At 43.0% G+C, this 12,608-nt stretch overlaps 1 protein-coding gene across 1 annotated transcript in view; it reads left to right on the forward strand.

Annotated features, from left to right (window-relative positions):
• LOC126474470 (membrane-bound alkaline phosphatase-like) overlaps nucleotides 1-12,178 on the forward strand; it is a 46,003-nt gene extending 33,825 nt beyond the window's left edge. The window contains exons 7-10 of the mRNA XM_050101943.1: nucleotides 600-734; nucleotides 4,420-4,611; nucleotides 10,110-10,232; nucleotides 11,988-12,178. Coding sequence (XP_049957900.1) covers nucleotides 600-734; nucleotides 4,420-4,611; nucleotides 10,110-10,232; nucleotides 11,988-12,178 — 641 coding nt within the window. The remainder of the gene's footprint in view (nucleotides 1-599; nucleotides 735-4,419; nucleotides 4,612-10,109; nucleotides 10,233-11,987) is intronic.
• The last annotated feature ends 430 nt before the right edge of the window (nucleotides 12,179-12,608 follow it).

Here is a 12,608-nt window from a genome sequence, read left to right on the forward strand (position 1 = left end):
CCCTTCAACACCACAGTATCATTACTGCTCTAAGGAGGTCTCTTCCACAGTTCTCCATGCGTTAAGATCTCCAGATCTTGTCTAGGATTCCCAATAGAAGTTTCTTGGTCCATTTATCATCTACTCGCATTCTAAGTGCACTGCCCACTACCATTTTGTTTTCATACCAGTCACAATTATGTTCTCCAGTAGAGATGGTCCTTGGCATATTTCCACAGTGTAGTGTTTCTCCCAGCAATTTCGTCAGCGTAGCCCTTACTTGAATGTGCAGAAACCTTTGTAAAATACTATAGCACTCGCGCACTATGTAAATTGTTACTTACGTGTCCAGTAGAACAACTAACTCACTAATAGGTTGAGAAACTGCTTGAGATTCCATTTGACAAGTGGAATGACTGAAATTTGCTATCACTCTAACTTGTATGTAGTTGGTTATAAGGTGCTTGCGAGCAAGTTTTCCAGCCTAACGAAGATGCTGCTTTGAACAAACATTTAGAACAGTTTCTAAAATTTCATTTCTGACAAGGAAAGCAAATATTGTAGAAGAAATTCAGTTCAAGATGTACGTAACGGTCTTACTTTTCTGTTGCCTCTCAAAGGACTGTTCGAGTCATCTTACATGCAGTACCACCTGGACGCCGACAACGCAACGGAACCCCGTCTCAAGGAGCTTACGGAAGTAGCTATCAAGATGCTGGAGAAAAATAGGGACGGATACTTCCTGTTCGTAGAGGGTAAGTCCATTCATACTCATACTTTTCAAATCACTCCGAAACGTTTGGCAGAGCGAACGTCCCTCTGACCTATGTATTAGGTAGCGCAGGAAGAATAACATGATGTGGGTTTTTCATCGTCACCACCACCTCAAGGAAGTTTCAGCAGTTGCGAAATCAAAAGGTGAAAGCTAATGTAAAAATGTGAACTAGCCGTCTGAAGATGAACCTGTCGGTTCGAAACCGAAAAGGCGAGATTTAAATAAATTCTTAGCATTGTAAAAAGTAGCTGGTTGCTGTTATTCTCTATGTAAGAGTCAACCTATATTTTGTACGCACCCACGGGCTCAAAATGTTACTTATCGACAGTGATAGACATCCTTGGGGTTGTGAAGCAGCTGAATGGGTTGAAAATAAGTAAATCGCCAGGTCCTGATGAGACTCCAATTCGGTTTTACAGAGAGTACTCTACTGCATTGGCTCCTTACGTAGCTTGCATTTATCGCGAATCTCTTGCCCAACGTAAAGACCCGAGTGACTGGAAAAAAGCGCAGGTGACGCATGTATATGAGAAGGGTAGAAGGACGGATCCTCAAAATTACAGACCAATATCCTTAACATCGGTTTGTTGCAGGATTCTCGAACGTATTCTCAGTTCGAAAATAATCAATTTCCTTGAGACAGAGAAGTTGCTGTCCATGCATCAGCACGGCTTTAGAAACCATCGCTCCTGCGAAACGCAACTCGCCCTTTTTTCACATGATATCTTGCGAACCATGGAAGAAGGTTATCAGACGGATGCCATATTCCTTGACTTCTGGAAAGCGTTTGACTCGGTGCCCCACTGCAGACTCCTAACTAAGGTACGAGCATATGGGATTGGTTCCCAAGTATGTGAGTGACTCGAAGACTTCTTAAGTAATAGAACCCAGTACGTTGTACTCGATGGTGAGTGGTCATCGGAGTGGCCCAGGGAAGTGTGGTAGGTCCGCTGTTGTTTTCTATCTACATAAATGATCGTTTGGATAGGGTGGATAGCAATGTGTGGCTGTTTGCTGATGATGCTGTGGTGTACGGGAAGGTGTCGTCGTTGAGTGTCTGTAGGAGGATACAATATGACTTGGACAGGATTTGTGATTAGTGTAAAGAATGGCAGCTAACTCTCTATACAGGGTGTTACAAAAAAGTACGGCCAAACTTTCAGGAAACATTCCTCACACACAAAGAAAGAAAATATGTTATGTGGACATGTGTCCAGAAAACATTACTTTCCATGTTAGAACTCATTTTATTACTTCTCTTCAAATCACATTAATCATGGAATGGAAACACACAGCAACAGAACGTACCAGCGTGACTTCAAACACTTTGTTACAGGAAATGCTCAAAATGTCCTCCGTTAGCGAAGATACATGCATCCACCCTCCGTCGCATGGAATCCCTGATGCGCTGATGCAGCCCTGGAGAATGGCGTACTGTATCACAGCCGTCCACAGTACGAGCACGAAGAGTCTCTACATTTGGTACCGGGGTTGCGTAGACAAGAGCTTTTAAATGCCCCCACAAATAAAAGTCAAGAGGGTTGAGGTCAGGAGAGAGTGGAGGCCATGGAATTGGTCCGCCTCTACCAATCCATCGGTCACCGAATATGTTGTTAAGAAGCGTACGAACACTTCGACTGAAATGTGCAGGAGCTCCATCGTACATGAACCACATGATGTGTCGTACTCGTAAAGGCACATGCTCTAGTAGCACAGGTAGAGTATCCCGTATGAAATCATGATAACGTGCTCCATTGAGCGTAGGTGGAAGAACATGGGGCCCAATCAAGACATCACCAACAATGCCTGCCCAAACGTTCACAGAAAATCTGTGTTGATGACGTGATTGCACAATTGCGTGCGGATTCTCGTCAGTCCACACATGTTGATTGTGAAAATTTACAATTTTGATCACGTTTGAATGAAGCCTCATTCGTAAAGAGAACATTTGCACTGAAATGAGGATTGACACATTGTTGGATGAACCATTCGCAGAAGTGTACCCCTGGAGGCCAATCAGCTGCTGATAGTGGCTGCACACGCTGTACATGGTACGGAAACAACTGGTTCTCCCGTAGCACTCTCCATACAGTGACGTGGTCAACGTTTCCTTGTAGAGCAGCAACTTCTCTGACGCTGACATTAGGGTTATCGTCAACTGCACGGAGAATTGCCTCGTCCATTGCAGGTGTCCTCGTCGTTCTAGGTCTTCCCCAGTCGCGAGTCATAGGCTGGAATGTTCCGTGCTCCCTAAGACGCCGATCAATTACTTCGAACGTCTTCCTGTCGGGACACCTTCGTTCTGGAAATCTGTCTCGATACAAACGTACCGCGCCACGGCTATTTCCTCGTGCTAATCCATACATCAAATGGGCATCTGCCAACTCCGCATTTGTAAGCATTGCACTGACTGCAATACCACGTTCGTGATGAACACTAACCTGTTGACGCTGCGTACTGATGTGCTTGATGCTACTACTGTAGAACAATGAATCGCATGGCAACACAAGCATCGAAGTCAACATTATCTTCCTTCAATAGGGCCAACTGGCGGTGAATCGGAGATGTACAGTACATACTGACGAAACTAAAATGAGCTCTAACATGGAAATTAAGCGTTTCCGGACACATGTCCACATAACATCTTCTCTTTATTTGTGTGTGAGGAGTGTTTCCTGAAAGTTTGGCCGTATCTTTTTGTAACACCCTGTATATATATAAAAATAAATTAATGCAGATGAATAGGAAAAAGAATCCCGTAATGTTTGAATACTCCATTAGTAGTGTAGCGCTTGACACAGTCACGTCGATTAAATATTTGGGCGTAACATTGCAGAGTGATATGAAGTGGGACAAGCATGTAATGGCAGTTGTGGGGAAGGCGGATAGTCGTCTTCGGTTCATTGGTAGAATTTTGGGAAGATGTGGTTCATCTGTAATGGAGACCGCTTATAAAACACTAATATGACCTATTCTTGAGTACTGCTCGAGCGTTTGGGATCCCTATCAGGTCAGATTGAAGGCTGATAGATTTGTTACTGGTAGGTTTGATCATCACACGAGTGTTACTGAAATGCTTCAGGAACTCGGGTGGGAGTCTGTAGAGGAAAGGAGGCGTTCTTTTTGTGAATCGCTACTGAGGAAATTTAGAGAACCAGCATTTGAGGCTGACTGCAGTACAATTTTACTGCCGCCAACTTACATTTCGCTGAAAGAACACAAAGATAAGATAAGAGAGACTAGGGCTCGTACAGAGGCATATAGGCAGTCATTTTTCCCTCGTTCTGTTTGGGTGTGGAACAGGGACAGAAGATTCTAGTTGTGGTACGAGGTACCCTCCGCCACGCGCCGTATGGTGGATTGCGGAGTATGTATGTAGATGAAACTAGCAAAAAATTAATCAAGTTAGGTATCCCATTTTTCTCGAGATGGTAACTAAAACTTTGTGACTACCTTCCATAGTTGGCTGTTATGTGTGTGGTGGTAAGTATCTGCAACTGGCAGTGTATAACGTCGCACGGTAGAATAGAGCAATAGTTGTTGGATAGAAAGTGACGAGTGAGCTTCGAGTGACAATGCCACTCGAGTGTGTTGTTGATCTCGCAGCATTATGCAATGAACGTATATCGCAACGACTGATACCACTCTTGCTTGGGGATTTACAGGAGGCAAGATCGACGTCGCGCACCACTCGACCCTCGCTCACAAGGCGCTCGACGAGGCCATCGAGTTGTCGGAGGCGGTGCGAGTGGCGCACGAGCTGACGGACGAGCGCGACACGCTGATCGTGGTGACGGCCGACCACGCGCACACCATGTCCTTGAGTGGCTACGCGGCGCGCGGCAACGACATCTTTGGTGAGTGACGGCCACACGGGCAACTAAAATGAGTGCGGCACAACCGGCGCTCAGCTGAAATCAACCGATGAATTATGGCGCGAACGTTAACATCAGGCTAAGCTACAGATCAGACTGTTAGCACAACTGGTAACTGGCATTCACATTTTAAGGATTGCCAACTTCAACATAAACGAGACCTCGGGCTACGCTCCATATCTTCCTGACAACACAACCAAACCGATCGACTGACACCGAATGCCAGCTGTACCACACTCAGTTTTTGCGACTCATGACAGCCACTGGAAACATGTGTCTCGGTACGACAAATCACTTACAGGACTAAACGAATGTTCTGTTAACTACTTCAACCTGCGATACTCAACTATAAAACGGCAAGTTTAATACAAAGCTATTAGTTCACAGGCAAAGGGATGTTTCATCTCGTCCGAGAACGTTTTTCATACTGAAGAAAAGAAAAGAAGGCCGCAGTTCTTGAGATTTCCACAGGTGTGAAGACTGATGAAAAAGTGTGACTAAAATGTTCTCAATCCACATGGCTGCTACACTTTACCTGGTTGTTGCTAACGTGTGTCATTATTGGAATAAGAGCGGTGACCAGCCAGCATGAGTGTGTGGACGCCAAAAACTGAGAACTGAGTTTGCTAGGGCGGCCCCGCGGGCCGTTCGTACAGGAAAAAAGCTGTTTACAATGCAGAGGCCAGACACTTTTGTTGACCCCTTAGCAGCCATGTCTAGAACGTAGCCACCAGATCCGTCCATGAGAGATTGCGGCCAGTAGCGTTCAAATTTCAGCCATTAGTTAGACCACTCTATTGGTAATATCGTCGAACGATACTGTTGGCAAAACTTAAAAAAAGATCAAATAACTTGCTACAGATTTTCCAAGTAGGTACCGACACACTTCCCTTGACAGTGTTTCACAGCAGAAAAGTAATAGCATTTTCCCCGTCTCTGACACAGAAATGTGTGTGTGTGTGTGTGTGTGTGTGTGTGTGTGTGTGTGTGTGTGCGTGTGTATGGGCCGGGGAGGGGGGAGGGGGGGTGAGTGTACATGAAATATGAACAAATTTTCATTACAAAAAAGCTATATGGGTAGGATATCACCCCTCATCACATCTATTTGGAGTAAACTACACTATTTATTCTGCATCCAGATGCACACCACGCAGAAGAAATTGTGACCAAGTTACAACAAAGAAAAAATGACGTGGAATTACGTCGTTAACTTTTGGCTCTGAGCACTATGGGACTTAACATCTATGGTCATCAGTCCCCTACGTCGTTAACAGTCACTTCCAAGCATCAGAATACAAGTAATGGGATTACTTCTTCCTGCATGTTCAGTATTATACCTGTCTGTCTATAGGCGATAGTGGCATCTAGTTTGTAAAACGTGTTGCTGACGCTTTCATTTAGTTACTACGAAATTGGAATCAGGATGTAACTTTATCATCTTTAGAAATTCTTAATGAGAATCCTTGATGTCTCTCGCCTGATAGATATTATCAGCTTACTGTGCAATGTAATCAATGACAGAGCATTTTAATGTATTTTTCTCTCCAGTGGGAGTTAAAAGTTCGGCTACCGTAAGATAAGGGGAAGTACTCAAGGACGAATATGCGCAACTAAGCTTCAGATTTGCATTTCTACTCGTAACAACGTAATACACTAGCCACTAGACACTAAAATTGCCAACACCATGAACGGAGTATGGAACTGATGTCAGACTGGTGTGAGGTGTACAGTACCATATGCTCGTAGATGTGAATGATTAGCATTTCAGCGCACATTCTATGCTCAAGCAAAGATTACACAGCAGACGTTCAGATGGTTCAAATGGCTCTGAGCACTATGGGAATTAACAGCTGAGTTCATCAGTCCCACCGGCCGGGGTGGTCGAGCGGTTCTAGGCGCTACGGTCGCAGGTTCGAATCCTGCCTCGGGCATGGATGTGTGTGATGTCCTTAGGTTAGTTAGGTTTACGTAGTTCTAAGTTCTAGGGGACTGATGACCTCAGAAGTTAAGTCCCATAGTGCTCAGAGCCATTTGAACCAATCATCAGTCCCCTAGAACTTAGAACTACTTAAACCTAACTAACCTAAGGGCATCACACACATCCATGCCCGAGGTAGGATTCGAACCTGCCACCGTGGCAGTCCTCCGGTTCTGGACTGAAGCGCCTAGAACCACTCGGCCACAGCAGACGTCTCATTCAGAAATCGCATTTGGATGTAAGTTGCTAGTGAGAAGATCGTGTTATTGGCAAGGGGGGGGGGGGGGGGGAGGGGCTGCAAGTTTTCGTGTCAACAGGGACAAAACATTTTCCCCATAGCTGTGATCTAGAAATTTTTTGAAAATCTTTATCTGCTCATCGGTTTCTCCTGTTAGGCTATACACTTTCCTTTTATTACGTGGTCAATAATGTAAAAAAAAAAAAATGGTTCAAATGGCTTTGAGCACTATGGGACTTAACATCTATGGTCATCAGACCCATAGAACTTTGAACTACTTAAACCTAAGTAACCTAAGGACATCACACAACACCCAGTCATCACGAGGCAGAGAAAATCCCTGACACCGCCGGGAATCGAACCCGGGAACCCGGGCGTGGGAAGCGAGAACGCTACCGCACGACCACGAGCTGCGGACTCAATAATGTAAATACTACCAGGATAACAGTATAATTACAATAAATCCTCCTTTTACATTCTCAGGTTTTACATTTTCCCACTACTTACATCATTTCCTGTTCGCCCCCGGTAAATACTATGCTCGCAACATTTCCCTGTCATTAAGAATTTCGTGCAGATACCATTTCCCACGTTATGTACTTGTGAACCAATACAACACTCTTCAATACATATGTTCCCATTCGTGCAGAACCTATAGTATAGCTCATAAGATACAACTGAATATTTTTATGATGTTATTCCACGTTTCACAAGTTTGTGTCTAACTTCTATTTAAGGCACAACAGTTCATTCTTTTAATGTTGGCAAGAACGAACGATACACATACTAGAAAATACGCAACAGTGTTGCCCAAGAACAAATTCATATATGTTTCAAAAAATTCAGAGTTTATCTGCTTAATGTATCTGTCACGCCACTCTCAAGTTGTACCATGTATGGGTACTGAAACAAACATATCACTATTTTGTTCTGACAGTGTACCAAACGTTATGGCCATTTATAAACTATTGTGACCTGTTTAAAGTGCACAATCCAACTGTTTCTGCAAATTTACAACGATTATCTATCTACAAGCACGTGTTGTCCGACATCAGACGTTCCCTCACTTTCGAGAACCTCTGCATGTTGACTTCGGTACACTGCAATACACGGGTTTACAGCAGTTTTCGAACATCCTGAAAGAATGAAATTTTTACTTATTTATCCTTTTCATTAGTTCATTTCCAATTCTCTATAAAGTTTTTCATTAAATAACTTGAACATAAACAAATAAAAATAAAATAAAAACTGAAAAATCAGTCAAATTTTTGTGAAATGATTTGTCTAAAAGTAAGAAATAACATAATGAAACATTTGCTGTGTCTTTAAATGATGCTGGATATCGTGTACGGCAAATGAAATGTGTTAATGTTTGTCTAATGATTTTGTTTCTTACTTTCACACATATTATTTCACGAAGAAATTTACCGACGCCTTTTCAAAATATTTTATTTATAATTCACTTCAATTGTTGTACATCATTTTTACGTCATTTTATCTGTCTTTTCAGTTCAGTTTAAGGGATAATTTTCCAGGTTTTTTCCGTCATGTAACTCCAGTTTCTCAAATTCATCAACTAAATGAATTCTCAGTAGAGGCAGCTACCCCCACTGACGCCCTCTCTGCGGGCGCCCCTGATTATAGGTGATCTACCAATGAGGAACGTCTACCGACATGTGTCGGATTTCGCCAGCGACAGGATCGCAGCCCTTGGAAGCTGCGGTTAGTCGTGTCGCTATATTACTGCTATCATAGATCGTGATCCCACGACTTTCATGCGAATGTGTAATTAATGGCTCAGTAGAGTTCTACTCAATGCCATGAAATAACTCAAAGGCCCACATCACTAGCGTACGACAGAAAAGACGTCATTCCACCAGTCGTTTAAGATCCTACGTCCATGTCACATACGAGGGATGTTTAATGAAGATTGATCATATTTTCTCACAACATTCCTTTACTCGTCCTCATAATTTTGATGGTCCTTCTCAACATAGTCTGCTTTGGATGCGATGAACTTATCCCAGCGTTTCTGCCAGTATCTAAACACAAGCCTGAAATTAGTTTTTAAAGGTCCTTCAGAAAACCGTTTCCGCAGCCTTCAGTAATATTTCTGATGATGGAAGATGCCTCCCATGAATCAGCTAAGGGAGTAGAAAAATATCGCACGGTACTGAATCCGCCCCAGGGGAGGGTGATGAAGCACTCCACTGTGATTGCTCCAAGATATTCAGTAGAAAAAATTACAATATGGCAAGGTAAGTTACCTATCTACAGCATCCATCCAGTTTCGCGGCTATGTCTCCTCTTGCACCTGATATGGACTGCAGGATATCCCTGTAGCATTGTCCAGTTATTTATGTGTGCGCAGATACAACACGCTGGTAAACGATTCCACGAATACCAAAAAATGAAATGACAATAAGTCTCCCAGGAGAAGCATCATTTGCTTTTTTGAGGGTGTGTGTAATGAAGGATATTTGCACACTGAGCTCTGCTGCTTGCTCTCAGGATCAAACTGGTCAAGTTTTGAAAGAAACGCAGAATCTTCCTCTAATATCAGTGTTTACTGCAATCAGACCTCCACGGGAATGATCTTAAAAAATTCAGCAGGCTTGGAGTCCACTGTGCAAAAACTCGCCTCATGTGCAGATTTTCTGTCACCAACTTGTGGATAGCACCCTAAGATATTTTCAGTATCTTGGTAAGTCTTCCTAAGGCTATTCGTCTTTGGACTCGGTCGTTTCCGCATCAGGCTCTCTTATCTCAGACTGATACGTTTACCGTAGCTTATAATCCCCGAAAGTCTGTAACATCATCAAGGAATCACCTTGACAAACGTGGAACCAACATGCAATGTCGTACCTGCATGTGTCATCCAAGCAGAATGCGGCTCGATGTCTAGCCACGTTAGAAGCGGTGTTATTAGGAGAGGCCGCAACTATATATATATGAAATTTTGCGTCCTGCATGCTCACCAATCAACTACGGATTTACCAATATATTATTCCTTCTACACCACATGTGCGGAGTAAGCAAGACTTCTCATACGCTATTTTTGTTGATGTTGCAATTTGAATTCAGCAATATTAGTGTTGCTTTTAACACTAATACAGGGATTATTAAGTTACTTATTCTGAACATATATGTACTAGACACAAATACTCCTGCATTAACAGCTTCTTTGCAACTGATATATATATATATATATATATATATATATATATATATATATATATATATATATATACCACCATTGCGCAGGATTTGCCGGCAGTGACTCCGAATCCATGCCGTATCAGACTCTCGGCTACGCAAACGGTCCTCAACCTTACCTACAGACGACGGAGGACGGATCAAGGAGGAATCTGGCCGAAGTCGAGACTGGTAAGTTTGCATCTGCGTCCTGCAGATAACAGTGCGTTGTGCGCATCTTTGCATACTAGAAAGATATTTGTAATGGATTCAAATCAAAAAGTTAAGAGTTTGGCAAAGGGGAAATTTTCGACTAGGCTAACTGTAGGCTTATATGTACCAATAGTCTCTTAATATGTAGTGCAGTTATATTTTTTGTGTAGGACATAAGTTGCAGACACGTGACTCAAAAGCAGAAGTAATCTGAAACAAATGACGGTACCGCTACTTTATATGTCCTGGAGAATCGATACATCGGTAGCTGTTTCGATATTTCTTTGTTGAAGTACATCACATGAGCATTGAAAGTTTTCCAGGTGATGGAAAAAGTAGCCGTTAGCAAATTGAAATGCAAGTATCAAAGAAAACGAAATTTATTGCAACATGACATCTGTTTCCTTCATCTATATGCCACAGTGTTTCTTATTATGTTAAAGGCTTATCTCATTTCACAAAATGTCTTACATATCGAACACTAACGGCCTTCATACACTTCCTTTATGTACTGCGTTTTGTTCTGACAATGCTTCCCGATGAAGAACATCTACTGTGTTCTGTCTTCTCGGAAATCTTCAGTCTAGTCGCTTATGTCTCCCTATATTTAACTAACAAAAATATGTCAGTTAGGCAAAGATGAAGAACTCTATCGAAGTCAAAAATACCAGCCTGAGCTCCCTCTGGATCTCGCGAAAAAATTGGGCAGGCACGCTTTCATGTAATCAATGCTTGCGGGATCATCGTTGATACGACAGAGCACACGTTTGCACTTTTTCTTTTTTTAAGAAAGTCATCATATTCCATCGTAAGAAATGTTATGTGTCTGTAAAGGAAATTGACATGAATGGGTTACAAGTGTACTTCTGCATCTCTGTGGCCTTTTTAAATACTGTAGCTAAAAGTAACTTTTTTGACTCAGATGGTGGACCCTATTCTTCAGTTTATTTTGTTGTCTTTTGAGACGTGTGGTGCAGCTCGCCACGATTTCCTCTCTTGTGCCAATCTATTCATCTCAGAGCAGCACCTGCAATCTGAGCCCGGCAATAAACTTTTGCAAGTTGAGGGGAACTTATAACATTTTCCCACCACAAAAAATAGCGGTTCCCCTACTATGAGAATGATAGTTACATCTGTTTGGGACTCTCTTACTCCTATTTCTTTTTAACCAGTCTACAATAGGTGAAACCCCCAATATGAACTCCTTACCTCCTTCTGTAAAGCTTGTTTAGTTAATGTGATTGACATCTAAGTATCAGGAAGAAAAACATATACATTAGACAGTAATATTAGCTTGTAAGACAAACGCAGAAAGGATGAAAAATGGAACGTAATCTAGATGCAGGATCATTCCATCTGAGGGTGAGAGGCTCCGAGTATCACCGGGATTCTCACCCTCGGATGACGAGCAGCACCGGCAGCAGGTGTGGCTACTCAGGAATGAGAGGCTCGGTATATTTAGAAAGATTTCTTCGATCTTCCTTCTTTTCTAACTTATTCGTACATCTACAGAAAACTTTAAGCATTTATGTTTCACAGTTAATTTTAAATTTCCGGGTAAGTAAAGCTGCAACTTCGTAAAGACAGGAACAAACCAAGTAAGCTTCGTTTTATGTACTTGCACAGCTTAGTACTGTGTGGCAACACGCCCTGTCTTAGTCATTAGCTGTCAGGTCAAATTTAAATGGCAGCCCAGGAAACAAGTAGATAATCCAAAGGGCTGTGCTTCTACAGGTGACAAAGAGTACGAGTTCCCGTCTATGGTGCCGCTGTTTGTGGAGACACACGGTGGGGACGACGTGGCCGTGCTGAGCCGGGGACCCTGGTCTCACCTGCTCACCGGCGTCTTCGAGCAGAACTACATCCCCCACGTCATGGCGTACGCCGCTTGCGTTGGCAATGGCCTCACCGCCTGCCACAGGTGAAACTTCTACACTATCTTCCCTCACTTACTCTCCAGCTTTTGTGTTAGCCTCTCTAGCCACAAGGTAACGCAGTGATCAGTAACCTGGACTCACAATCTGGAGGACACGACGTAAATCCGTGTCCGGACTTACAAATTTAGGTTTTCCGTGATTTGCCTAAATCTCGTAACTCAAATGGTTGGTTCCTATGGAAGGGCACGGCCGATTTCCTTCTCCATGCTTCCATAATCCGAGCTTGAGCGCCGTCTCCAATGACCACCTTGTCGACGGGACGCTGAACACTAATCTTCTTCTCCTGTACTAACTAGAACTATCGTGAGTGTACACAGGATATGGGCAAGGAGTAGGGAACGAGTGGGGGACTTATAGTGTCGGAAACAGTGTCAGTTACCATTACCTTCCTTCATCTCGGTAAACCTTGACAACTACC

This window comes from Schistocerca serialis, chromosome 4, assembly GCF_023864345.2.
Source record: "Schistocerca serialis cubense isolate TAMUIC-IGC-003099 chromosome 4, iqSchSeri2.2, whole genome shotgun sequence".
NCBI classification, from domain to species: domain Eukaryota; kingdom Metazoa; phylum Arthropoda; class Insecta; order Orthoptera; family Acrididae; genus Schistocerca; species Schistocerca serialis.